General features: G+C 30.8%; 3 protein-coding genes across 3 annotated transcripts; all 3 read right to left on the bottom strand.

Moving 5' to 3' along the window:
- Nucleotides 1-619: 619 nt before the first annotated feature.
- Nucleotides 620-2,567, bottom strand: Phum_PHUM452780 (suppressor of fused, putative; the record flags this gene model as incomplete). The annotated part of the gene is made up of 6 exons (XM_002429790.1): nt 620-896; nt 977-1,114; nt 1,175-1,537; nt 1,609-1,837; nt 1,912-2,183; nt 2,419-2,567. The coding sequence occupies 6 exons, from the start codon at nt 2,565-2,567 to the stop codon at nt 620-622; spliced, it is 1,428 nt and encodes a 475-aa protein (XP_002429835.1).
- Nucleotides 2,568-3,079: 512 nt separating this feature from the next.
- Phum_PHUM452770 (uncharacterized protein) lies at nt 3,080-5,033 on the bottom strand (the record flags this gene model as incomplete). The annotated part of the gene is made up of 6 exons (XM_002429789.1): nt 3,080-3,444; nt 3,541-3,636; nt 3,898-4,048; nt 4,147-4,413; nt 4,489-4,810; nt 4,948-5,033. The coding sequence occupies 6 exons, from the start codon at nt 5,031-5,033 to the stop codon at nt 3,080-3,082; spliced, it is 1,287 nt and encodes a 428-aa protein (XP_002429834.1).
- Nucleotides 5,034-15,232: 10,199 nt separating this feature from the next.
- Nucleotides 15,233-25,314, bottom strand: Phum_PHUM452760 (rest corepressor corest, protein, putative; the record flags this gene model as incomplete). Its single annotated transcript, XM_002429788.1, has 11 exons — nt 15,233-15,404; nt 16,464-16,603; nt 17,048-17,122; nt 17,225-17,407; nt 17,513-17,677; nt 17,762-18,060; nt 18,140-18,551; nt 18,638-20,202; nt 20,273-20,414; nt 24,365-24,547; nt 25,093-25,314. 11 exons carry the CDS (start codon nt 25,312-25,314, stop codon nt 15,233-15,235), a joined length of 3,558 nt encoding a protein of 1,185 aa, XP_002429833.1.
- Between the last annotated feature and the right edge of the window lie 533 nt (nt 25,315-25,847).

The following is a 25,847-nucleotide window of genomic DNA, read 5'->3' as shown; positions in this document are numbered from 1 at the left end:
AAATTTATTTCCGCCTATGACGTATGCATGTAAATATCAAGTAATAAAATTATTAAAAATTACCTTCGATGATTGAATCATTAACTGTTATTCGATTAAAATTTAACATTTAAATTAAGGATACACATAAATTGAGGTATTTAAAATTAAACTATTTAAAAAAAAAAAAAAAATTACATTTATCTATATTCGAATGATGAACATCATATTTTGTTTAAAATACAAATCGAATAAAAAATACTGGCTTAATTATGCTATTAAAAAAAAAAAAAACTGAGTAAATAAGGCACTTTGATTATTATTATTATTATTATTATTATTTAATAACATTCATTTTAAATATGATGTAATCATTTTTATATATATATATATAAAATAACAATAATAGTAATAATAATAATAATAATAATTACGATAAGGGTTTATATATAAATTTATAAAAAGATCATTTGATCAATGGGAAATCGGCGGATTAATGTACATATATATATATATAAAAATAATTGTCGATTACATTATAAATTATGTATATAAACTAATTATTATTACTTGTAAATAGTTTTTCCTGTAGGGCAACAAAATTTTTGATTTAGACCCTTTTTTCTTTTGTAAAAGAAAATCAATTAGGCACGATTGTAATAACAATTTTTCTATCCGGCCAAGCGAACGTTTTCGGAAACGTTATTTCATCCGTATTTTGATTTAACATCTCGATATCCGTTATCATTTCCGTAGCAAAATCATCCGGTATCAATACCTGAAGCCAAGGTCCGTGTGCTGCATAGGGATGATCGGAATTGACAAAAGTACCCGTGACGGATGATGCCACAAATGTGATGGCCGTGTCTCCGAGAACGGATTTAAATGTAAAATGACGTCCGTGTTTGACTCTTCCCCTGGAAAAAAAAAAAAGGTAATTTTTATTTAAAATTATGTTTTTTTTGTTTGTTCTCGTTATGAAAGTTATTAGTCGTACCTTAGAGCTAATGGAAGAAGAATTCCAGATTCTAAATTAAATGTCAAATGTATTCCTTCTAAATGTACAACATGAACTAATTCGGTGGATTCTGCAAAGTTACCTTGAAACATGATATCGCTTTTTCTAACGCTCACACTGTAAATATACAAGTCAATAATTAATACTTTTTCCAAAAGGTATCAGAAGGTTAGAAACTTTGGAAGGAAAAAGAGGACATACCTGTCAAAGTCTTCGAAATCTTCCGTTTTAATTAACGAATTGTTTATTCCAGGTTTTGAACTTAGCAAACCTTTTTTAAGTTCACTTTTTATTTGTTGACTTTCTTGTTCCGATATTCTAGGCCCCCCAAGTTCTGATTTAGCAATAATTGAACTTTGTTCATGTAAACTGCATTCAATGTCAAAGTCTTTTTCAATCCATGAACATTTCGCACTAACACCACCTAAATTTGATCCCTCAGTTTCGATACCTTTTTCAATTATTTCCTGAGCGTTCAAATCCAGTTCAAGCATACTTTCCCCTCGTCTCATGTCAGTGACCAACCATTCTCCCCCAGCTCTAAAATAGCAATTGAAATGTACAGATATGTAAAATGAGGTTTATAACTATTTGTAAAGGGAGTTACATACCCTGGCAATCTTTTTAAAATGTCCAAAACTCCAGCACCGTTCCAATGTTGAGCTGCTTGTAATTCTTCTTTAGTTATTCCAACGATTTGAACGAAATTAACCGGTCCGAATGGGGTTTGCACAGTTCCAAGTTGTAAATCTTGATACATAAGCATGTGTTGAATTCTAGATTCAGAATTATCAAGAGCACAATGCCAAGACACATGATCATTTGGACATAATGTGTTTCCTTTGAATGAACATGAAAACATTTTAAAAATAGAAATCAATTACATTTAGGTAAGAGAAAATAAATTTACCAACCAGAGCTGAAAACATATTTAGCAAGTGCTTGCATAACTGCTGCTGGCCAAGTCGGTGGTGCTGTTTCTTCGGGTTCTCTCTTAAGTCTAAATGTCAATTCAAAACCGAAACCGCTTGGAGAATCAGAATCAGAAACTTCGTGTACTCTTCCATCACCATGTAAATCGGATAAACCAAAACTGATGTAATGCCAATGCGGTGGTACATTTATGCTCGGATTTCCAGGATTTAAATACATACTTATATAATCTAAAGGATCTGGACCACCCAACCTGACAAAAAAAAAAATAAAATAAAATAAAAGTATTATTATCGTCTGCATAAATTTTTTATATTTACAATGAAATTGTCGGTAAGTGCAAATAATAATAATAATAATAATAATAATAATAATAATAAAACGATTAAATTTTTTAAAAAATAATTTATTTGTTTACATTACAGGTACCGTGTTTACGTTTTTTAAAGTCAAACAATGCCTGAGAATAATATGGAATGAACGTTTACCAGTATTTAATAACCGCAGTTACTTGAAGTGGATTTTCTTGTTCCGGATAAATTCTTCTACAGAGGGAATACAATGCTTCTAAACCAGGAGGAGTCGGTGGAAGCACGGGTAAAGCATGATTTTTAATTCTTGAATTGTCTTCGGCCATTTCTATTTGATAACGCCAGCCTTAACCGAGTTGATTATACAGCACACAAAACAAAAGGGTTGTAAGTAAATTACTACTCAATAGATGTCTCTGATCGCAAAAGGTTCGTTTTAAAATTTTCGTATATTTCCTTTGAGGGAAAACATGAATGAGAGACAAAATTTTTTTAGGAACAACTTTAGGTCATTTTTTTTTCTCCAGAAAATAATAATAATAATAATAATAATAATAATAGGAAAATGTAATTTAAAAGATTCGAAACGAACGATTGAAAAAGTTATGACGTTAAAGTATTATAAAAAGATTTGTTTAATAGTAGATTGTAAATGATAGATAGGGTCTTTTAACGTTACCCGCGATGATTATATTTTTATTTAAATTTGCTAAGGGTTAAGTTTTGCGGTTAGAAAATTTGCTCGGGTTTAATTTCGTAGGGGTTTCGTAGGAGGGGAAGGGAGAGGAGGGGGAGGAAGGAAAAAAGGAAAAAAATTATTTATTAATTTTATTTATTTTCAAAAAGTGTATAAATCATCTTCAGCGCTTTTAAAACTACTTTCAGCCAAACTTTCGACCGTTTCGAGTTCTTCTTCTTCTTCCTTATCATCATCACCGTCGCCATCATCATCATCATCGTCATCACCATCGTCGCTACCTTCGCCTTCGATTTTAACGGATTTTTCTCTGTCGTCTCCCCCGTCTCGGGTACCGGCTTTACCTAATTTTTTCTTTTCTACGCTTATCGTGTATTTCTTGGGTCTCGGAATTCTCGGTAGATCGTCGAAAACGTGAGGAGGTTGAGGTTCGCTTTCTCTCTGTGCTTTTTTAATGGCGTTTTCCCTGAGCAATTTACGTTCGTCGCTTACGTCCATAGGACTACCTAAAAAAAAATTAACCGATAGGATGCAATCATTGGGCCGGGAGGGGGCCAGGGGGGGCCGGGGGGTCGTAACGATTAATAATCGAACGTAATTACTCGTTATCAATAGTTTAAGAACTCTTTTCGAACATGGATACAGCAATGGGTCGAATAATCTTCTTTGCAATCCCAATATTCCAATCGTTATCCCTTCTTTTTGTATTTCCGATTCCGGTAGGAATAAATATTTTTTTAAAAATTGTAATCTTTTATCATTTCCTCTGTGAAAGAGAGAAAGAGAGAGAGAATGAATAACGAACGAAACCAAAACAAAAACAAAAAAAAAAAAAAAAAAAAAAAAAAAAACGTGCTCAGCCTCATAATCTTTTCTTCCTATCATAATCAATTTGGGTTCGTCGATTAAAAGAAAATTATGAATTATCGGAGAGTTCGATATCAATCGATTCGCTTTACGATTTTTCCTTTTATCGAATTCCGATATTTTACCATGTAAAACGACAAAACTTTCTTTTTTTATTTCGTTCAATATGTTATAGGATGAATTTTCCGACGTCGTATCGAAATTGTTAAAATAAACGGTACGAAATATTCTTTCGAGTTCGATCTGAAACGATTCGATATATCGATTTTTATATCTCGCAGCGAGAGAGAGAGAGAGATTGAGAGAGTATATATATATATATATATGATAATGATAATTACTCTGATGGTGTTTAAATATTTTCTTTCTAGCGCTATCCAAACGACGATCGTGGAAACTTTTAAAAAACATTCGAAAACGATGATTTCGTCCGTTTTGCTTATTTCTATGGATGACAATTCGGAAAAAATGACGGCCGCGTAAAATCTACCAATCAAAACTCTCAAATCGTCCAAATCTTCTTTCATGGATTGATGAGATGACGGATTGTAACGTGAATTTCTATTCGTTTTTAAAAACTGTTGAGTTTTCACGACCGTTTCGCACGTCTGAAAAATACGAGAAGACACGTGGGAGTGAGGGGGTGGGGGTGGGGGTGAAAGGGGACAGGGGGGAAAACGTACCTGAAAGAAAAATTGTAAGTAAACGATGCATGATCTGAGTAATTGATTGACGACGGACACGTTGAAAAATTTATAAAATAAAGTCGGTAGGGGTTGCATGCAAAGAAACATGGCGACGATTTTAATGTCTTGTATTGTGACGATGTGATCTTCCCTCCCGAGATTTTTCTTTTTCAAATAATGACGGAAATTCATTAATTCAACGTCGCTCACGGTTGATTTAAATGTGAGATCGACTTTCATCGTGGCATAAGTTAAACCGTTTATACCCGTCGTACGTTTTTTTTCTTTTTTTTTTTTTAATTTTTTTTCCTTTGTCAAACTTGAAACAAAAACAAAAAAAATTATTATTATTATTATTAAACTCGGCGGAAACGGATACGCGAAAGTTTTTACAATGGCGATGATGTATTCGATGTTTTCCGATGTTTTCCGATGTTTTTTTTTTTTCAATAATACCTTATCAATTCTAATTCGTTGTTGATATCGTTCCATACCCCTTGTCCCCCTTTTAAACCTCTGAATAAAAGGGATGATATACTCATCGTTTTCAAAAAAAAAAAAAACTTTTAAATTTTAAATTTAAATTTAAAAAAAAATTTTTTTAACCGGAAAAGACTACAAAAAAAAGTTTTTGAATTTTGATTAAAAGTTAAATATAACTTTTTGACGGGAAAATTTCGAAAAAAAAAAAAAAAAAAAAAAAGAGTGAGTGAGTTTTGAAACAAAAAAAAAAAAAAACAATTTTTTTTTTCTTTGTTTTTTGTTTTGATTGTGTTTGTAAAAAAAATTTTTTTTGTTATCGTTCGAATTCGAATCGTTCTCGAATACGCCGTCATTTTTTGAGTTATGCTTTTTGTCAAACGCGAACGTTTTTAATGTTGAACAGAGTAAAAATTTTAGCGTTTCGTTAACACATTTATTTTATTATTATTATTATTATTATTATTATTATTATTATTATTATTGCTGTTGTTGTTGTTATTGTTGTTGTTTTTGCTATTTTTGTTGTTTTTGTTTTTATTGTTATTGTTGCTGTTATTATTTATTATTATTATTATTATTATTATTATTATTATTATTATTATTATTATTATTATTATTATTATTATTATTATTAATTTTATTATCGTTTGTAGGTGAGAGCATCGAAATTGGAAATTGTCCGACGATAATAGTGATGATAATTGTGTGAAAAAAATGCCATAGTAATAGAACACCACCGAAATCACCCAAAATATTATTTTATCAAATTAGTCAAAACGTTGAAAACCAGAAAAAGGATTTTTACACACACGCACGCACGATCAAGATGGAGCCTTTGGATTATCATGAACGACGAATAATAATAAATAAATAAAATATGATGAATGAGGATTAAATAAGTTCCTCCTAGTATCGAAAAATGTAAAAAAAAAAAATAAATAAATAAATAATTTTCCCTTACGGTAAGAAAAATTAAAGCGAGAAAAATATTTTTTGTAATTTAAACTCTATTATTAATTTTTACATAAAAGTACATAAAAGTTTAATAGAAATAATAATAATAATATTAATAATAATAATAATAATAAGGACAAAAGAAGAAATCACGCACCTGGATCGAAGAACAAGGAAAATATTAACTATGAATGGTCCGTTACATCCAAAACCTGATGTGGATAGATTGTACGTCAGCAGGAAAGATATCTCTCTCTCTCTGTCTATATATATATATAGATATAGATATATCTCTCTCTTTCTCTCTTTTCTACATTTTCATAAACTAAAATTTATGGATTCGAATGTTTGTAAAAATAAAAAATTTTTTTTTTTGTTTTTCAGTCGGAAAATGTCCGGAAATTTTTTTATATTGATTTTCAATCGATGGCCGACAGCATCATCATCATTACATCATCATCATCGTGTGACGTAATAAAAATTTAAATTTTTCATTTATAAATCTAATGCATAATTTTAAATATCATTTTACTGTCGTTTTTTTTTTTTTTTTTTTTTCAAATTTTATTCCTCGTTTTATATGGTTGTATATGGTTTTTTTTTTTTTAAAATATTTTCTGATGTATTTAAATAACAGTTTTATAAAATTATTCATGCGATAAATTTAAAATTATAATAATAATAATAAGTTACGTACGACCAAGATCGGTTACGACAGTAGGTCCATGCACAGTTCTATATGATCAACAAATCCACACTGATAGAACTGGATATCATACTCAGGCATAATGCGGAAAAATGGTGTAAACTAATTGAAATATCCGTGCCGGCAGAAAAAAACACCAGACAGCCAAAGAAGCAGACAAAAGGGTGAAATATAGAAATTTGGAAATCGAAATAGCCAGGATGTGGGGAGGTAAAGACAGAAACGATTCCGGTCATCGTGGGAGCATCACTGGGAGCCATGCCACCACATTCAATGAAAGGAAATTTAAAAAAGATTTTGAATAACCTAAAAGAAGGAAAAACCATCCAGGAAATCGCACTATGTGAGACGGCCCCTGAAATTCTTCGGAAAATATTATAAATAGCATCACCGAAATTCGAGTATTTGTCCCTAAGGAATCGGGTAGAAAAAATAAGGAGAAGAAGAAGAAGAATTAAATAAGTTATGTTATGTCAACTTATTTAAATTAATTTTTATAATTTTATTTAATAATTTAGTTATGTTACATATATATTAAAAGTTTTGTAATATAATTTAATTTATTTTAATAAAATTACTTTTTTATATAATTTGTTTTTTATTTGTACTCCGGATTTTAAGCGAAAATCCACTGTTCCATTTTATTTTTTATTAAAAAAACCTCCTTGGATCTTATGTTTTACGGATACATCGGAAAAAAATTCGTCGATTAAAAATTAAGTTAAAAATGACCGCGAAAATCCAACGTTTACGATTTATTCTAAAGTAGGTCGACCTTGAATCCAAGGCCATTAGTTTTAAATTTCAATTTTGTGAAAATTTTCATGGTCACGATTTTTCAACCAAGGTCGACCTTGTTTACTGTTTACGCTAAGTAGGACGACCTTGTATATATTTTACCTGGCACACATTTTATTTTAAGCGGGAATTTTATTTTCGCGGGAACCCAATGTTGCATTTTTTTTTTTACTTTTTTTTACATTTTATTTTGCGTTATCATTTATTAATATATTGTAGCACTGATAATAATAATAATAAAAAAAAAGAAAAGGTGTAGATATCATATGAATAAGGAAAAGAATACATTGAGTAAAAGAAAAAACTTATTTTTTTTTTTTTTTAAATAATTATAATTTTTATATTTATTTATTTTTTTTACTTTATTTATTCATTACACTGTATAAAACATTATAATTCATTCAATCGTGAGTAAGAGAGAGGGATAGAGAGAGGGATAGAGGAAGACACGGTGATAGTAAGAGTGTGGGGGGGGGGAAATAACATCGGTGGGGAGCCAAAGTGAATGTGACTTTTACGGATCGGTTGGGAAGAGAGGGAAAACTTTTTTTTGTGATGGGGGAAAGAGAAACGAGAGGTAGGGAGAATTAAACGATAATAAAATGAATTAATTATTATTATTATTATTTTTATAAATAATAATAATAATAATAATAATAATAATAATAATATGCCGTCGCACGGGTATTATTTATAATTTTGATATTTTTTATATATCAATAAATCCCGTGATGTGAATAATTAATTTAAAATAGGCCTTTGAAATTGTATCCATTTTTTTTAAATTATTTAAAAAATAAAATAATAAATATATAATATCATTATTATTATTATTATTGCGCACGGGACGCAAAACTCGCACGCACGCACTCACACATTCACACGCACGTGTACATATACATATATATATATATATATATATAAATAAATAAATAAATCGAAATGCCATTTACATTCTACTACTGTACTTTACATTATTATTAATCAATCAATCAATCAATTAATCATTTATTATTATTATTATTATTTATTACATCTACTTAAATAAGAACCCTGCGAATTATTGCTGAAAGTGAGAAAAAAAATTTCATTTATTTATTTATTTATTTATATATATATATATATATATATATGTTCACGTGTGTGTTTACATAAATCGTGTGTTCTATATATTAATTACGTCACGTTTAACGGTTAAAAAATAATAATAATAATTATTTATTTATTGTTGACATCTTGGACACAAAATAAAAGAGAAAAATAAAGAAATTTTTTTTTGAACGCAGTGACTTAATAAATGACATACATAAAAAATACATGACTTAATAAAAATTCGTTTCTTCCGGTAAAAAAACATAATGCGATAATAATAATAATAATATTAATAAGCATAATAATAATAATAATAACAATAATAATAATTAACGACAAACGAACAAAAAACAAATCGTGACGTAATTAACAAAAAAACAATAAATTTTTTTCATTTTATTTAATCAAACCGAATAAACTCGGTGTTATTATTATCATTATTATTACTATTAATTCAATTTCGAATTAGTAAATAAGAAAAAAAGAAACAAAATTTTTTACACATGTGATTTTTTACTTTTTTGTTTGTTTGTTTGTTTGTTGAAAGACAGTTTTTTTTAGGCCCAAAGACAAAACAAAAAAAAAAGTGACATGGTGTCCTTTAACATATATATATTTGGCCATTCAACATTTAATTAATAATAAATTTTTTTTAAATTACATATATAACCAATTACGTATAAATCTTGCTTATTATTATTATTATTATTATTATTAATTATTAATTTATTTTTATTTATATTTTATTTTAAAATGTAGAGTTACTTTTTTTTTTTTTTTGGCTTAATTTTAAATGAAAATTTGGTAACGTAAAGTGGGTGAGGAAGGAAGGGAGGACCGAAGAGATTAGTGAGGGGGAGGGGGTTGTAATGATTAAGGGAATGATTTTTTATCTTGTCTTTTACTTGCTTTTTTTTTCTGTCGTACATAATAAATCAATTAATGAGAGAAAGAGATGACAATTAGAAAAACTAAAAGAGAGAGAAAGTGCGAGAAAAAAATTATCGTTTACATACACTTATTTTTTTTTTCCCATTCCTAATTTATTTAAACAAACAAATAAACAAACAAACAATTAAACTTGTCATAATTATTATTATTATTATTATTACTGATTCGAAATTGAAAGAAGAAAAAAAAAGTAACTCTACCGTATAATACCGTATAAACTTAAATATTTAATAAATATTAATTACATCTACACATATTCATATAAAGAATTTTATCATTATCATTATTATTATTATTATTTATTTTTTAATCATCATCATCATCATCATCATCATCATTATTCATTGATTTCCTTTTTTTTTTTTTAATTTTAATTTTTTTTAAATTTTTTGTCGAAATAACAAAAATAAAAATTCCTACTTTAATATATATTTATTTATACATCGATATTTATTTATTTATTTATATATATATATTTATATTTATATATATAATAATAAAAAAAGAAACATTATTATGATTAAGACATATTAAAAATTGAGAAGAGACAATAATATAATAATAATAATAATAATAATATTATTATGTATAACAAACATTATTAGTATAACAACAAGAGGAGTTTTTATTTATTTATTTATACATTGACAAGCGGGCTTAATTATTTATTTATTTATTTTATCAATAACATCGCTCGCCTAATAATACATATTCAATATCTAAATAACATTGCTTTCGTTTATCATTATCATTATCATTATTATTATTATTATTAGTAGTAGTAGAAGTAAAAGTAGTATTTTATATTTTTTAAATTTAAATTTTTTAAAGTCCAAGAACGAACAGGTGGAGGGGCTTGGAAGTGGGCGGGAGGAGAAAAAAGAAAAAAAAACCAATCGGCGAATGAGGGAGAAAAAAAGGTGAAATCGTTTTAGGGGAAAGGGGAAAAAAAAATCGGGAGGGGAAGAATTGAAAGGAAATTTTTTTCGATAACGGATTATGTGGAGGGGAAGTGTAGAAGGAGAAAGAGGAGGAGGAGTCACGGAACACGATACGTCGGAGAAAATGAAAAGAGGGGAAATTAGGGTAAGCGAGAATAGGGGAAAGAAGGAGGAGTCACGAAACACGTGGATTCTTGAGATACGTGAGAGAGATTGAAAGGAAGAAAGGAAGGGAAAATTAGAAGAGGGGAGGGGAGAAGGGGAAATAGCTAAAGTGCGAATAAAAGAAAATTAAAATTAATGAAATCGTTAGTAATCGTTCGCGTGCGATATGCGTGACGATCGACATATTTAATTTTTTTTGTTTGTTTCCGATCGGGGGGGCGGGGGGTATATCGGTTGGTATTTAAATAAAAATTACATTTCCGGTTGTTTTATCGTTTGTTAAATACAGCATAACAAAATATTATAAGTCTTCGTTAAATTTAAAATAAATAAATGAAATTTTTTTATTTAGCCGTCATTTTTAAATGCTATAAAAAAAAGAAAAATTTTTTTTTTAATATATACACACACGTATAATATAAATAACACGTATCAATCAAAGAGGAATGATAATGACGTTTATGATACTTATAATAATAATAATAATAATAATAGTATTAACAACAACAACAACATAAATAATTATAGAGCGTTAAATTTTTTTTTTCTTTTTTTTTTTTTTTAATTTTTCCCGAATAATTTTCAAATTAAAATAATTTTACAAAACGTTACTAATTGAAATAAATAAACCGGAAATAGTTAAAAAAAAAACGGAAAATGTAATTCGGTTTCACGATTATATAGATTTAATTTTAAAACAAAAATTTTTTTACACGCGGCGTCGTTAAGGCCGATATTTTATGTATATTATTATTATTATTATTATTATTATTATTATTATTATTATTATTATTATTATTATTATTATGATGTATATAAAAATGATGATTGGATTTCACATCATGATTCACGCGTAATATTTTAACGACCTTTTTAAAAAATAATAAATAAATAAATAAATAAATAAATAATAATCTTAAATCTAACACAACCAATTGATTTTAATTCAACTATAATAATAATAATAATAATTGTTTCGTTAATTTTATAATCGATCCATCGATCGATCAATCCATTCATTCATTCATTATTTATTATAAAAATCACGTGGAATCTCTAATTAAATGAATGATTGAATGAATGAGTAAATTTTTAGGTACAAATATAAATTAAAAAAGTTGTAAGAATAATAATAATAAAATAGTGTACGAAATAGATATACATACGAATTAGGGGAAGATCAATTTTTTAAATTATTATTATTATTATTTTAATTTTACATGTTTAACTTATCTAATTAAAAAAAAAAAAAAATTAAAATCAAATCGATTTTTTTTTTATTATTTATTTCGTGTTTTAAAAAAATAAATTTTATTATTATTATTATTACTATTATTATTATTATTATTTTTGTTTTGAGCAGAATCGTATAGACTAGAAAATAAAAAAATAAAAAGAACGGGAGGGGAGTGGGAAGGAGAAAAAGGGGAAGAAGGAAAGAGGGAGAAAGAGGAGAAAAGGGGAAAATGAAGGGGAAAAGGGAACAAAAGGAGGGAAAATCAAATTTGTCAACGTCGTCAAATAAAAAAAAAGACATTTAATGGAAGCACGGTTATAGGAGGGAGTGAGTAGGAAGAAAGAGCTCTTTATTATTATTATTATTGTTTTATGTTTACATAATAATAATAGCATTAATAGTGTGATAACGTTATCATTGTTTTCTTGATTGCCAGATTAATTAAATTTTCGAAAATTTAGGGAAATTATTTAGTACAAGGAAATGTGTAGTTTTTTTTTTTTTTTTGATTGTTCGGATGGCACAATGTTCAGTGAAGTGCAGAGAGAGAGGGAGAAAGAGAGAAAAGAAGGGAAAGAGAAAGAAGGGGAAAGAGAGAGAAGGGGAAAGAGGAGAAAAAGGAGATAAGAGAGAAGGGGAAAAGGGGAAAATAGAGAGAAGGGGAAAGAGGGGAAAATAGAGAGAAGAGGAAAAGGGGAAAAAAGGAAGGGGGAAAAGAGGGGAGAGAGAGAGAGAGAGAGAGATAAAAGTTACATTCGAAACCATTGATCCAAATAATGATTGAAAGAAAACGAATGGACCTGAAATTCCGGTTGTTTCCGGTTGAATTTTTTATTTTTATTTTACCGCCGCCGCATGTACTAAATTGTAAAATATATTTCAATAGATTGAGCAATAAAGAAATATTTGTGCGGAAACGGAAATGACGTAAAAAAAAAAAACATTTGTGCTATGAAATTAATTGGCAATCAAACGATGAAAAATAAACTCGAAAGTTAATAAATAAAATCAATAGAAATTTTTTTATATGTAGGAAATTTAAAAAAAAAAAAATGAGAGAGAGAGAGAGAAAGAAAGAGAAAGAGAGAGAAAGAGTAAAACGATTAAATTTCATATTAACGTTTAAATTTAACAATAATAAAAAAACCAACAAACAAAAAAAAAAGAAAAAAAAATTAATACAAAATAATCTACCTAGTAATAGTAATAATAATAATAATAATAATAAATTAATAAATAACAAATTTGAGCACAATTTACACGTATTATTAAATTGCTAATAATAATAATAATCGTATAACCAATATTTATTAATAGTTATTTAAAAAAAAAACTTAATAAATCAATAACAAAATAAAAGAAAATTTTTTATATTTTTTTTATGGTTGTTGCCATCAAATCACGTGGACTTGATTACAAACAACAAACTTTTGTTTGTTTTCCCTTTTTAACAAAAAAAAAAATACGTTCTGAAGGAAAAAGTTGGAGACATTAAAAAAAAAAAAGTAGAAAAAATTTCAAAAATGTTTAGTCAAACAATCTTAAAATAGTAATAATAATAATAATAATAAAACAAAAAGAAAAAAGGAAAATTCTAATTGAGCAGTTAAGATTTTCTAATAAAAATGCATATACGTATAGCTTATTATTATTATTATTAATAAAGTTAATTTAAAAAATTTTTTTTTTTTTATTGAAGCGAGATTGTTTTCGCATCCAGTCTGCTCTTCTTATATATGCGCGCGCGCTTTTTTTTTAAATAAAAAAATTACGTTTTTTATAATTACGTCACGGATTTCGATTTTTGCGAGTAATCGCACTTATTATAAAAAAAAAAAAATTATCAATGTCAGCGTTGCCAGGTTAGTTATTGAGAATGTGAGAGAGAAGGGGAGAGAAAATTGACGCGAATATTTTTGTGAAGTGATTTAAGGTGGAAGGTTCTATGGCAGTGATTATTGTTGTTTAAATAATATAAAGAAAGTGGAAAGGAAATAAGTGGAGGAGGAGAATGTGGTGATGGTGGTGAAAAAGGGGGAAAGAATGATGATTTCGTGAGTGAGAGTGAGATAGAGAGAAACGAACAAACAAATCAAGAAAAGGTTTCGTGAGTGAGGGAGAAAAAGAGAGGGGAAAGAATAAAATAGAAGGGGTAAGAGAAGGAGTGAAAAAAACGATTAAGTAAAAAGAAGGGGAAGTGAGAAAGAGTTAAAGAAAGGAGGGAAAAAAAGGGAGGGGAAAGAATAAAAGAGTAGGGGTAAGAGAAGAAGTGAAAAAAATGATGAGGGGAAAAGATCGAGTAAAAAGAAGGGGAAGTGAGAAAGAGTTAAACGTAAAGGGGAAAAAGCAAAAAAGGGAGGAGCTAAAAAAACGACAGGCAGCCCATGATAAAAAAGGAGAGAGGGGAAAGGAGGGGAAGAAGGGGAAAGTAATAACATGATAAAACCGATGAGATCAACTACTTAATAATAATTTTTTTTTTGTTTCATTTTTCGGTAACGCGATTTGTTTTTATGCCTTTCTTTTTTCTTCCTCTCGTTAACCGAAATCGTAAAGCACACGAAAAGAGAGAAAGAGAGAAAACATTTCATTTATTTATTTATTTATTATTATTATTATTATTATTACTATTATTATTTATTTATTATTATTTTCTCGAAAATTTTTTTTTTTACTCTCGTAATAAAACGAGTTTAAAAAAAAAATTACGTCATAAATCTTTTTTTTTGTTTTTTTATTTTTATTTTTAAAATTACGTTTAAAAAACATATTAAATATGAAAATAGAGAGGCTTTATTATTATTATTATTATTATTATTATTATTATTATTATTATTATTTAATATTTCGTAATAATAATAATAATAATAATTAATACAATATGACACATTTCTATTTATTTATATATATATATATATATTTATAACATTGAAAAGGAAAACAAACAAAATTATTATTATTATTATTATTAATTTTAATGAAAATCGTTCGAAACAATTAGGATTAATTAGGGGTACGGGAATGGGGGGGAGGTGTAAAGGGAGGGGGAGCAAATGAATTTTAATATTATTATTATTACTAACCTCAAATTGAAGTTTTCTTCAATCAGATTTTTGGTGTGTGTGTGTGTGTGTCTGTGTTTATTTTTCGTTTAATTATTATTATTATTATTTAATTTTGCACGTGTTTTATTAATTACTTCTTCCATTGTCACGTGGAATATTTTTTTAAAAAAATGTTGACCTTTTTATCGTTTTTTTCTGTTTTGTTTGTGTCGAGTATCCTGCTGTAGAGTACCTTGCTGTAATTTCGTTTCGTTATTGTTTCGATGACGTTTTCATGACGACGAACGTACGAACGCCTTTTGTTTTCTTTCGACGAGGGGGGGGGGTTTGTTGTTTTTTCTATTTAAAACTAAGTTAATCTCGATATAGGAATCGAAGAACTGGTAACTCCAACCGTTCTCCCAACGGCTTGTTCGGCAAGTTCAGCTTTGTGTGTGTCGACTTTTGATTTTTTAGGTTCGGCATCGGGTGGCCTGTGAGATTTCATGTGAGCGCTACGACTTTTAACTTTGCTGAAAATTCTAGAAAAAAAAATAAAAAAAGTGAGAAAAACGTGCGTGGCTGTACGTGTGCGTCTTAAAATATTTTTTCCTTCTCCAGCGTTTTCTCCAGCATAACGCTAAATCCGAGGAGGGGGGAGAAGAACGAACGAAACTGGAGAAGCGAATAGAGACGAAAAAAACGATTTTTTATTTTCCCCTTTTATTTTTATTATTCTTCATTTTTAAAACGACTTTCTTTCTTTTTCCCGCCAAAAAATTTAAATATATGTATGTACACACGTAAGCGTAACGTAAACAAGCAACACATATATTTTCATCTATTTTTACTTCCGGTTAAAAAAAAATGAAAACTAAATTCTATTTTTTTTGTTTTGCGCATACACGGATTGTTATTGTGATTCTCCCCCCCCCCCCCCCGTTATTTTCTAGTTTCAACTACTAACTAACATCATCATATTAACTAAAACTAAATTACTATGTGTATTATCATCATTATCACCGTTATCATTATCACTAAAAACTTTTTAATTACACCATGACGTCAAATAAAAATGTGCGAACGCATTCGTTTATTGATTTATTTAATATTGTTAGTAGTGGCAGAAGAAATGAAATTTTCTATTATCAAATTAGTTCATCATCATTTTTGCCAAATCAATAAATCAATAAATTATTTATTAATCGATTAAATTAAAATCATTATTAATATTAATATAAAAAAAAAAATTTCTGGTATTGATTAAGTAAAACTTTTTTCTTTTAGGATCACAACAATCTAATTGCTTCACAATAGTTGCTATGATGCGTTTTATCCTTTTGGGAGGACAAACAACAAAGAGAGAGATAGATAGAGATAGAAAGAAAGAAAGAAAAAGTGAAATAGTGAAAGTGAAAGAAAGAAAGAAAATGATGCTTCCTTGCAACGTTTTTTTGTTTTGTCAAAAGCTTGATTCGGGTAAAAAAAAAAAAAAAAAACGGTTGAAGTAACTTCTAACGCTCAACCAGGCATGAGGTCAATGAGTAAAAAGTTTACCTTAATCAATAAGAAGGTAGAAGTTTACAACATTGAGGACTTACTTCCCGCAGATCTTGCAGGGAAACTCTTCTAACGAGTTTCCGACTCCGTTTCCTCTTCTGTCCGGTGTCGACGCACGTCCGCCAAGAGTACCACCGTGTATTCTTATGTGACCACTCAATGCAGCACGAGAATTAAAACTCTGTGAACACATAAGAGACATTATGCTCAAAGGTGTTGCAAATGAGATAAAGGAAATCCGTATCGGTGGAAAGCAAAAAACACCAGACGGCCAAAGAAGAGGACAAATAGAGGACTGAAATAGCCAGGATGTGGGAAGTAAAGACAAATACTATTCCGATCATCGTGGGAGCAGCACTGGGAACCATGCCACATTTAATGAAAGGAAATTTAAAAGAAGAAACCATCCAGGAAATCGCACCATGTGGGACGACCCACATTCTTCGGGATACTATATGAATAGTACCAACGAAAGTCGAAGGAATCCGGTAGAGACCTGGAATAGTAGTTGTTAAAGGGCTCCGACAAGTACACAAAATCTTGTCCTGTTCGAAAGTGAAAATAATAATATAATTGGAAAATGTGTGGAAAAACCGGAAACGAAAAAAAATTTAAAATATCTTACAGCTGAACAATCCGTGTATTCGCATACGAAAAGTCGACTTTCCGAACTCGTTGATACAAGATCGACATCGTTTGCCTATAAGATAAACGTAAGCGATTAGTTTTTTTTTTATTTTCTTCTTAATAAAAATGTATTCTTCTTGGAAAAAAAAAAAAGAAGCGGAAACGATCATCTTACGGGGCTTGAATGCCTTAAATCGGGTTCAATTTTAATTTCGTCGTAATCTAAATCCATTTCCGTTTTTATTGGCTCAGATTCTTTTCTTCGTCTTAACAATCGCAATCTTTTGTACTCCTCAGGGCAGATTTTCTTCCATAAATAATAAAACTGAATACATTGCTTTATTGTTTTTGACCCAATCTGTAAAATAATAAGATGATAGAGAGAGGATTCAAATCGTTATCTAGTAGTAAAAGGAAAAAGGAAAAGGGAAAAAAGGAAGAAAAGGTTTTTTAATTAGCGTACCTCGTGGGCGATTGTCTGGAAATCCTTATCGAATTTGAGCAAACCTTGATGAAATGCATCAACTTCGTCGGCGCTCCACCTATCGCTTTCTGCATATTCGTAGGCCAAGAGAGGATGACCAGGTGGAAGCCAGGGTGTGGGTTGCATGAGTTTCAACATGGCCTCCTAGAAAAAAAAAGAAAATTTAGAAGGTTGTCGATGCGCGCGCGCGTGTGTCGACACACACGCACAAATTGTAGAAAAACTCACATGAATGTTTCCATGGCACATATTAAGGAGGTGTAATGCGTATTCTTTGTTACGACCACCTCCGGGAACAGCAGCACAACAGGCAAATTCCAAATACATTTCGATTTCGGAATCGTTGCAAAGTTTTCCTATGCCCGGATCCCAAAGGAGATGCTCGTAAGATGGTTCTCTATCTAATTTAAAAAAATCAGTCTCCAGACTGGGAATCGTTGCTTGATGTCTAGGACCGATGTTTATGTGTGGGTGAGCATCACTTTCTATCGGTGAATCCGAAAATTCGTTCTTTTCTGTTGCTGCACCTGTCGTGTTAGAAATAAAAAGAGAAATTATACTTCTAGCAAATGCGGGGGGAGAGGGAAAAAGGGGAAAAAGGAGTACCGATAGTTGTTGATGTTGGCCACGATGATGAAGAAGTTGCCGAAGTTATGGCTTGCCAGTAAAGCCCTTGTCCCGGCCTATTCGGGCTCAACATCGGAGCTGGCGTATACGGCGGAGGAGTTCCAATGTCTTTAACTCGGGGGGCTCTTAATTTTGATTGATGACCCGTGTGAAAAGGAGTCGTAGTTCCAAAAAATGGTTCCATTTTCACTGATTTCCTTTTCATTGCTCTCGACGGGCTCGAAGGAATACTCGAAGGACTCACGAAAACATCGTCTTCTACTTCTTCTTTTAAATTTTCTAACGGAATTTGAACCTTGGGCCTTTGATTACGTAAAACATTTTGTAATATTGTGAAATGTTGTGGCGTCGTATAACTTCCGGTTATCCTGATCGGCGTTCCTGTTTCAGCCTGAAAAAAAAATTTTTTTTGATAGCATTGAAATAATTTTAAATTGGAAATGTTTTCGGAGAAAAAGAATTTTGGAGAAAACATACTTTTCTGACGTAGGTTCCAGTCGTTGAATTAATTATTGAAGCTCCAGACATGACTAAATTTTTGGCTTGCTGCGGAGATGCTGCTTGAAATATTTTAAGCTCTCCGTTTGTATCCACCATGATTCCCAATCCTCCGCTTCCGAGATCCACCATTCCATTTCCGATGAGTTTAAAGGAATGAACTCCGTTAAAATCGAATCTTTTTCTGCTCGCGAAATCTTTCGGACTACTGGATAAGAGTGGATCTTCGGAATTTGGCATCATTTGAGATTGCAAAGTTTGCTGCGGAGAAAGTGGAAAAGAATTGTGATTTTGGGAATTATTAAAGGCAGTTTGAGGCATCGGGGAAGACACGGAAGAGGAAGAAGCCGGCACGCTCGATAATGATAAAGGTGATGGAACGGGAGTACCCGAAAATGGAGAATGAGGAGGCGGCGAAGGTTGATACATGCTGAGTCGTACGGGACCGTTGCAAGTATTTTGGCTGTCTAAAGGTAAAACCTCTGATAAAGCTGCTTCAACGGCAGCGGCACTGGACATCGTTGACGTGTAAAAGGCAGAGGACAACGGCGACGAAACCGGGACTGGTCCCCCGCCGTGCGAAATAACAGATTGTACGAATCCGTCGTTACTTTGCTGAGGCGACGATATACGAAGAGACCCGGTAAGGAGTCCCTGACCGAAAGATGGACTTTGACCTTCTTGACTAGCCGGCGGAGTGGGATAAGTGAAACTCGGTGAATCGTGATGCGTGATCGGAGATGGAAGTGGACTTTGTGTCGCTAAAGACGGATGAGGAGAGTTGACGTAATTAACAAAATCCTTCGTCTGTTGCAACGGAGAATCCTGATGATATTGCAAATCTTTCGGACTTTCCGTTTGAGAACCGCCATAAGTTCCAAACTCGGCCAAATTGACAGGAAGAGCCGAATTGAAAACGGCTTGCAAATCTTGAGTGTTTGAACCCTGATATTCTTCCAAAGCTAATTGATCCGTTTGATCTTGCAGAAGAGACGCTTGAAATTGCAACGAATCAGTCAATTGATTGGGATCCACACCCTGCAAAAGCATAGAATCCGCAGAAACTTGTTGAAAAACATCCTCTTGAAGATTGGGTGAAAAATAACCGCCATCTTCCGTTTGATACGTCACGCCGCTCAACGTGTAATCGGGAGATTGAAAACTCAATTGCAACGGAGGACCCGGACTGCTGTTGGCGCTCAACTGGAGCGGACTACTCGGATTAATGATGGCTCCAGGATCCGAACTCGCTCTTTTAACCGATAATTTTTTCCCTCTTTTTAATAATAATTCGGCTAGAGCTTGCGCTTCCTGTTGAACTCCCGAGGGTGCTCTCGGTGGTAAAAAATGTTCAGAATCAGAATGACGTCTTATTTTTTCAGACGACGAGAGTATCGTCGTCGTCGTCGTCTGTATCGGCGGAGCGGGTACGGCAAACGACGATAGTTTTATATTTAAATCTTGTTCTTGATTTTGTTTCGGTGTCGTAGTCGCCGCAACCAAATTCCTTCCGGTTACATTTTTACTTCCGTTATTATTATCACCTGAAACGAAACGAATCAATCACCATCTTTCTCTCTTTCTCTCCGTGTTAGGTCCAATCAAAAAACTCACTCGAAACGGCGACAACATTTTGTGTGTTTGTATTTCTCTTCTGTATAATTTTTTCTTCTATTAAAGCTCTGACGCTCATACTCGCCGTTTGTAGGGGTGGTCCATTCACTTCCTTTTTCTCGCATTTTTTCGCTTCCGAATCCTGTCGTGAAAAATAATACGTTATTATTATTATCATCATCATAACTACGAAGTCGTAAAGTGGGTGCGTGTGGGCATGTTGGATTTTAATTTAATCGTCTAAAAATTTTTAAAATGATTTAAACCACAACCACCATGTGAGAGTAGGGGAGGGGAAAAGTCAATAAGAATTTTCTAGAAAACGAATTGGAAATAAATTTTTTTTTTTTTCATTTTCTTTTCTTTTTGTTTTTAAAAAACCTTTTTCACCCAAACGTTTGGTCATAAATCTGTCTCGCAATGTTAAAAAGGTTTTGTTCTTAAATAAAAAAAAAAAAGTTTTAAAATTTATGAGAAATCACGAATTGATAAAAGGGAAAAATATTCATTTCTAACCTTTTATTCCTTTACCTTTCCTTTTTTTTCCTTTTTTCCTTTTTTTTTTGATAAATGCTCTCTTTCTCTTTTTTTTTGAATGTGTGACAGTAAGTTAAAAAAATTTGATGCAGTTTTTTTTCTTTTTTTTTTTTTTTTTTATTAAATTTCCACTTTTTTTTTTATTCTTTTAAATCACGACAAATTATTATTATTATTATCATCATTATTATTATTCGTGAAAATTTTTTTTGTTCCAGGTTTTTTTTTTTTATTAAAAAATCCACATGAAAAATCAAAATTTTCTCAAACGTTAAATTGAAGTTAAAAAGTGAGGAAAAAGAGGAAGAGGTAAAGAAAGAGAGAGAGAGAGAGAGAGAGAAAGATGGGAAATTATAATAAGATGAAAAGAGAAAGAAAATAAAATTGAAAGAGTTAACACATGATGGGAAATCCAATGATAAGATGTATAAGCACGTTTCTCAACGTGTAATCTTAAACAATATAAACTCAGTTCAGGTAAGTTTTTATTTTTTCTATCTCTCTCCCTCTCTCTCTCTCTCTCCCCCACCGTCTTTCTTTCCCACACTCTCTCTCTTTTCCTACCCGACTTTTTCCGAAAGATGCAAAGATAAGCTGTAAAATTTTTTTAGAAAAGAAAAAAACGAGCGTGGAATGAAGTAAAAAGTGCGATGGTTGAAAGTAAAATAAGAGGGGGAGGAGGAGGAGGAGAAAGCGAGGGAGTAATACGAAAGTGGGCGGGTCGGGAGGAGGGGCATGTAGGCGACGATAATGATGACGTAGGTGAAATTGGAAAAGTGGAAAGGGAAAGAAAAGAAAAGGAAACAACTTTTTCATTTGTTATATACGTGACTACAAAAATTAAAAACTTATTTCTTTTACATCGTGGAAACAGAAAAAAAAAAAGAAAATTTTTTTTTTCTCCGCTAATCACGAAAAATAATTCAAACAACAAACAACAACAACAAACAACTACAGCATCAGGAGCAAAGAAAACAAAAAAATTTTCCCTCCAACCTAAAAATTTTATACCATTCTACCTTATTTCCCTCCATTCGATCGGTCGTTTATTAAAAAACAAAATGGCGTCGTTCGAAGCGACAACGACAATAATAATAATAATAATAACGAACGAATTAATCAAAAGGGTAATTTTACATTAATTAAAATACGTTATTTTAAAATGACGTCATAATAATTTTTTATTACGTTTGTTTCGTTGTTTTCGCGTTTTTTATTATTTGGTTTGCATTTTTTTAATTACCCTGATTTATTAAATGAAAAGATTTAAAACGCACGTACACGCGCACGCACGCACGCACGCACACGCACACTCACACTCATACACGAGAAGATTCTTTGAGATCCCCGCCGCTCACTTTTTTTTTTTTTCCCCGTTTTCCTCGGGGGATTAATTAAAATCCACGATGATAACACAAAAATTTTTTATTACCTTTATTTGTTGTAATAAAATTATTTATTACTCACGTTTAACGATGGGAGTAATAATTAATGACATTAAATTTTTTTCAATTGAAATTACGAAAAATTAAAGGAAAAAAAAAAGGTTTAAATTTGAACCCACGAAAAGGCATTAAAGGAAAGGAAAAGAAAAAAGGCAATGGGAATTGCAAAAAAAAATTTTTTTCGATTCGTTAAACGTTTTTTTCTTTTAATTATTATTATTATTATTGCTCGAAGGCACGAAAAGGTAAAACGATAAGAAAGGAAACGGATGAGAAGATGTAAGGATGTAAAAGGGGGAGAATGAAGATATAGAAAAGGGGAATAGAGAGAGAGAGAGAGAAGGATGGAAGGAAGAGAGGAAACGAATCGTGAGCTAGCAATCGTCAAGATGGCCAACTGTGCCGGAACGCAAATTATTTACGTCGTCTTCACAAAAAAAATTTTTTTTAATTAAGGATAATTTTAATAAACACGAAGGAAAAAAATGTATTGGAATATTGGAATATTGGAATATTAAAACGGAAATGGGTCGGCGGAACCGCCGAGGAGGGAACCCCCTCCCGAGGAAAGGTTCCGCCGAAAAAAAAACGTCCCCGGAAAAAACCTTAAAATTTAAAACGAAAATGATTTTTTTTCCGAACCGGAAGTTAACAAAAGTTACTCGAAGGAGTTCTTTGCAACACCAACAGCACCAACAGCATCAGAAAAGATTTCGTCGGATGTCGCAGATATAAATTTTCCTTTTATTATTATTATTACTACTTTTGTTGCATTTTAAGTAAGAATAAAACGACCAGAGGACCAAACGAAATTTTTTTAAAAAACTACCGGAAGTCCGCCGTTTTTATAAGAATAAAAAAAATGGCGGAAATTCAAAAAAAAAAAAATTTTAAACCGTTTTTTTTCAGGGGGAGAGAAGAAGAGGGGAGGGGAGGGGAAGAGGAAAAAGAGGACTAAGAATAATTTTGATTTTTGTGAGAAAAAAAAATTTTTTTCTTTTTTTTGTTTCCGGTTTTTCAGAAAAAGCGCCCTTTTCATTCTCACACTCTATTCCTTTTCATAATAATAATAATAATAATAATAATAATTTCTTATTTTAAATTCGTAAAAACCGGAAAACGGAACCGGAAACTTATTGTGATATTGAAGAAACGAAGAATCAAAATAACTTCTTAACGTTTATTCATAAAATTTGAAATTTAATATTCATGAAAAGTTTTCGCTCTTTTAACTATTCTTATTATTATTATTATTATTATTATTTACAAAGAAGGCGCGAGAGAGAGTAAAGGGAAAAGGAAAAGGAAAAGAAAGAAAATTTGTTTAAGAAAAAAAAAAAAAAAACTTTAACGCCGTAAATTTTTTTTTTCTCTTCCGGTATAAACGAAAAATATAAAAGATTATAGAAGAAAAAGAAAAAAAAAATGTAAGAGCAGAAGACACAAACCTTGGAGGTTAGGTGTATGAAGGATGTTTTAAGGGGGGGGTTCTGGGATTGAATTTTCCACATTAACTAGGCATCCGCTAGGGGTTAAACTTCAAATTGGATGCCTTAGAGGAGCCCGAGTCCTAACCGAGTTGGGAGTCATGGGTTCAAATCCTGGGAACGGAGGGAGTTCAATTCGCTTTGACAAGAAGAGATCTGTACCTACATAAGGGGATAAGGAACCTAGAACCCTTTCGAGGCGTCGGGAATGCCCCGACTCTTGTTCGAGAGGGTGAAACTGGGTACTTGATCCGAACAGGGTAAAAATACGGAGCAGTGACGTGAAAGGAAAACGGATGAACGACCAACAGAATTCAGGACCCCGAACGTCTCTCTCCCTCTCTCTCTCCCAAGACACTCACAGGATCTCCGAAAGAGGCAGGAACGATGGTAACAGATCGGGACTGTCTTTCAAAGGGTAAAAAAGGGGAAGTACCGGGATCTTCCTGAGGTGGGATTCCCACTTTCGCGAGTGTGAACCTGATGGTTCTGGCTTAGGAGGGATTTGAGGTTGAGTCCTCCACACTCTCCCAGATAACGGGTGGGGGAGGAAGGTCAGTGCGAAATGCTTCATTTCTCATGGGTATTAACAAAAAAAAAGTAAGTAAGCAGAAGACACAAACCTTTTTAAAATAACCTCCGTGCAATCTCATATGTCCATTCAATGCTGGAATATTTTTAAATTTTCTATGACACAAAGCGCATTCGACGGGTTTCGGTTCCGTTTTTGATATTCCAGATGTTTGTCCGCCATTTTGTGACGTAGTCGTTATGTTATTTCCTTTGACTCCACCAAAAGCGGGACTCTGTAAAATCAAAAAAAAATTATTGTCACATAATTTTAATTATTATTATTATTATTTAAAGGGGAAAATATTATTTCATAAAACGAAAAATTTCGAAAAGTTTTTCTAGAAACGTTTTTTATATAAATAACGGTTTAAAAAAAAATTCCGCCATTTTGAAAATAATTTAAATTCTTTAAAAATGTGATTCGTACGTAAATAAATCCTCGACTAAAATTTTTTTTTCTTTTAAAATATTAATGAATTTGCTGTCGTTTAAAAAGAAAATGAGTGGAAAATGATTTTATTATTTCTGTCGTTTTAAAGAAAATTCTAGAACAAAAAGAAAAAAAAACAAAAGAAAAACAAACCCATTCGATTCCAGTATTTAAAACGTTTAAATTTTGTGGTTTTAAAAAAATATCATTATCGTATTTATTACTATTATTATTATCATTAGTATTATTATTATTATTAATAAAATTGGTATTATTAAAACCGTAATTTTTATTTAATGTAAAAATTTTTTTATTATCACTATTATTATTTTCGTAAGAATTAATAACGGATGAAATAGTTTTGTCGTCATCGTCATCGTCATCGTTTTTAAAAATGTTTGTAGTTGTTAAATCTTTATCGTTTGTCGTTGTCGATGTCGGTTGATCTTCGTATTGTATAGTAGATGAAACTTCTTTTAAACTTTGATAAAATGATTCTGAACACGACGACGATGATGATGATGATGATGATGATACACTATAAGAATCCAATGAAATCCAAGCATCCATTTTAATTAGAAAAAAACTTAAAAATATTTTCTTATGACACGTTTAAAAAAATTTGTTTGTTTGTTTGTGTTAATAAACGCGTTGGAAACGGATACCGACTAACAACTGACCACCGCCATCCATCCAATTGACCATCTCGAAAAAAAAAGATAAAAACTGGAATTTTTTTTTTTTTAATGGGAATAAAAATCTTGTTTTTTTTTGTAACAGGTTCCTTCTTTTCTCTCCAGACAGTCTCACATGTTTTTCTCCCCTTTCATTATTTTTTTTTTTTTAAAGTTTCCCTCTTATTTGTATTCATCATCATCATCATCGTCGTCGTGAAAGAAACTGTATGGAAGATTTATTAAAAGAAAAGAAAAGAAAAAAATCATGGGAAAATAATATCCCTCATTTTATTACTAAATATTATTATTATTATTATTCGTGTTATTGTAAAAAAAAATTTTTTTTTTTTTTTCCAACAGTTGGCAGTTCTTTTGGGTGACGTTATAAAAAAAAATTCTACTACGATTATAACAGGAAAACAATAA

The sequence above is a fragment of the Pediculus humanus genome, genomic scaffold (assembly GCF_000006295.1).
Source record: "Pediculus humanus corporis 1103172108222 genomic scaffold, whole genome shotgun sequence".
In the NCBI taxonomy this organism is placed as follows: Eukaryota; Metazoa; Arthropoda; class Insecta; order Psocodea; family Pediculidae; genus Pediculus; species Pediculus humanus.
Note: the sequence above shows the minus strand (reverse complement) of the source record. Positions and strands in the feature narration are given on the sequence as shown.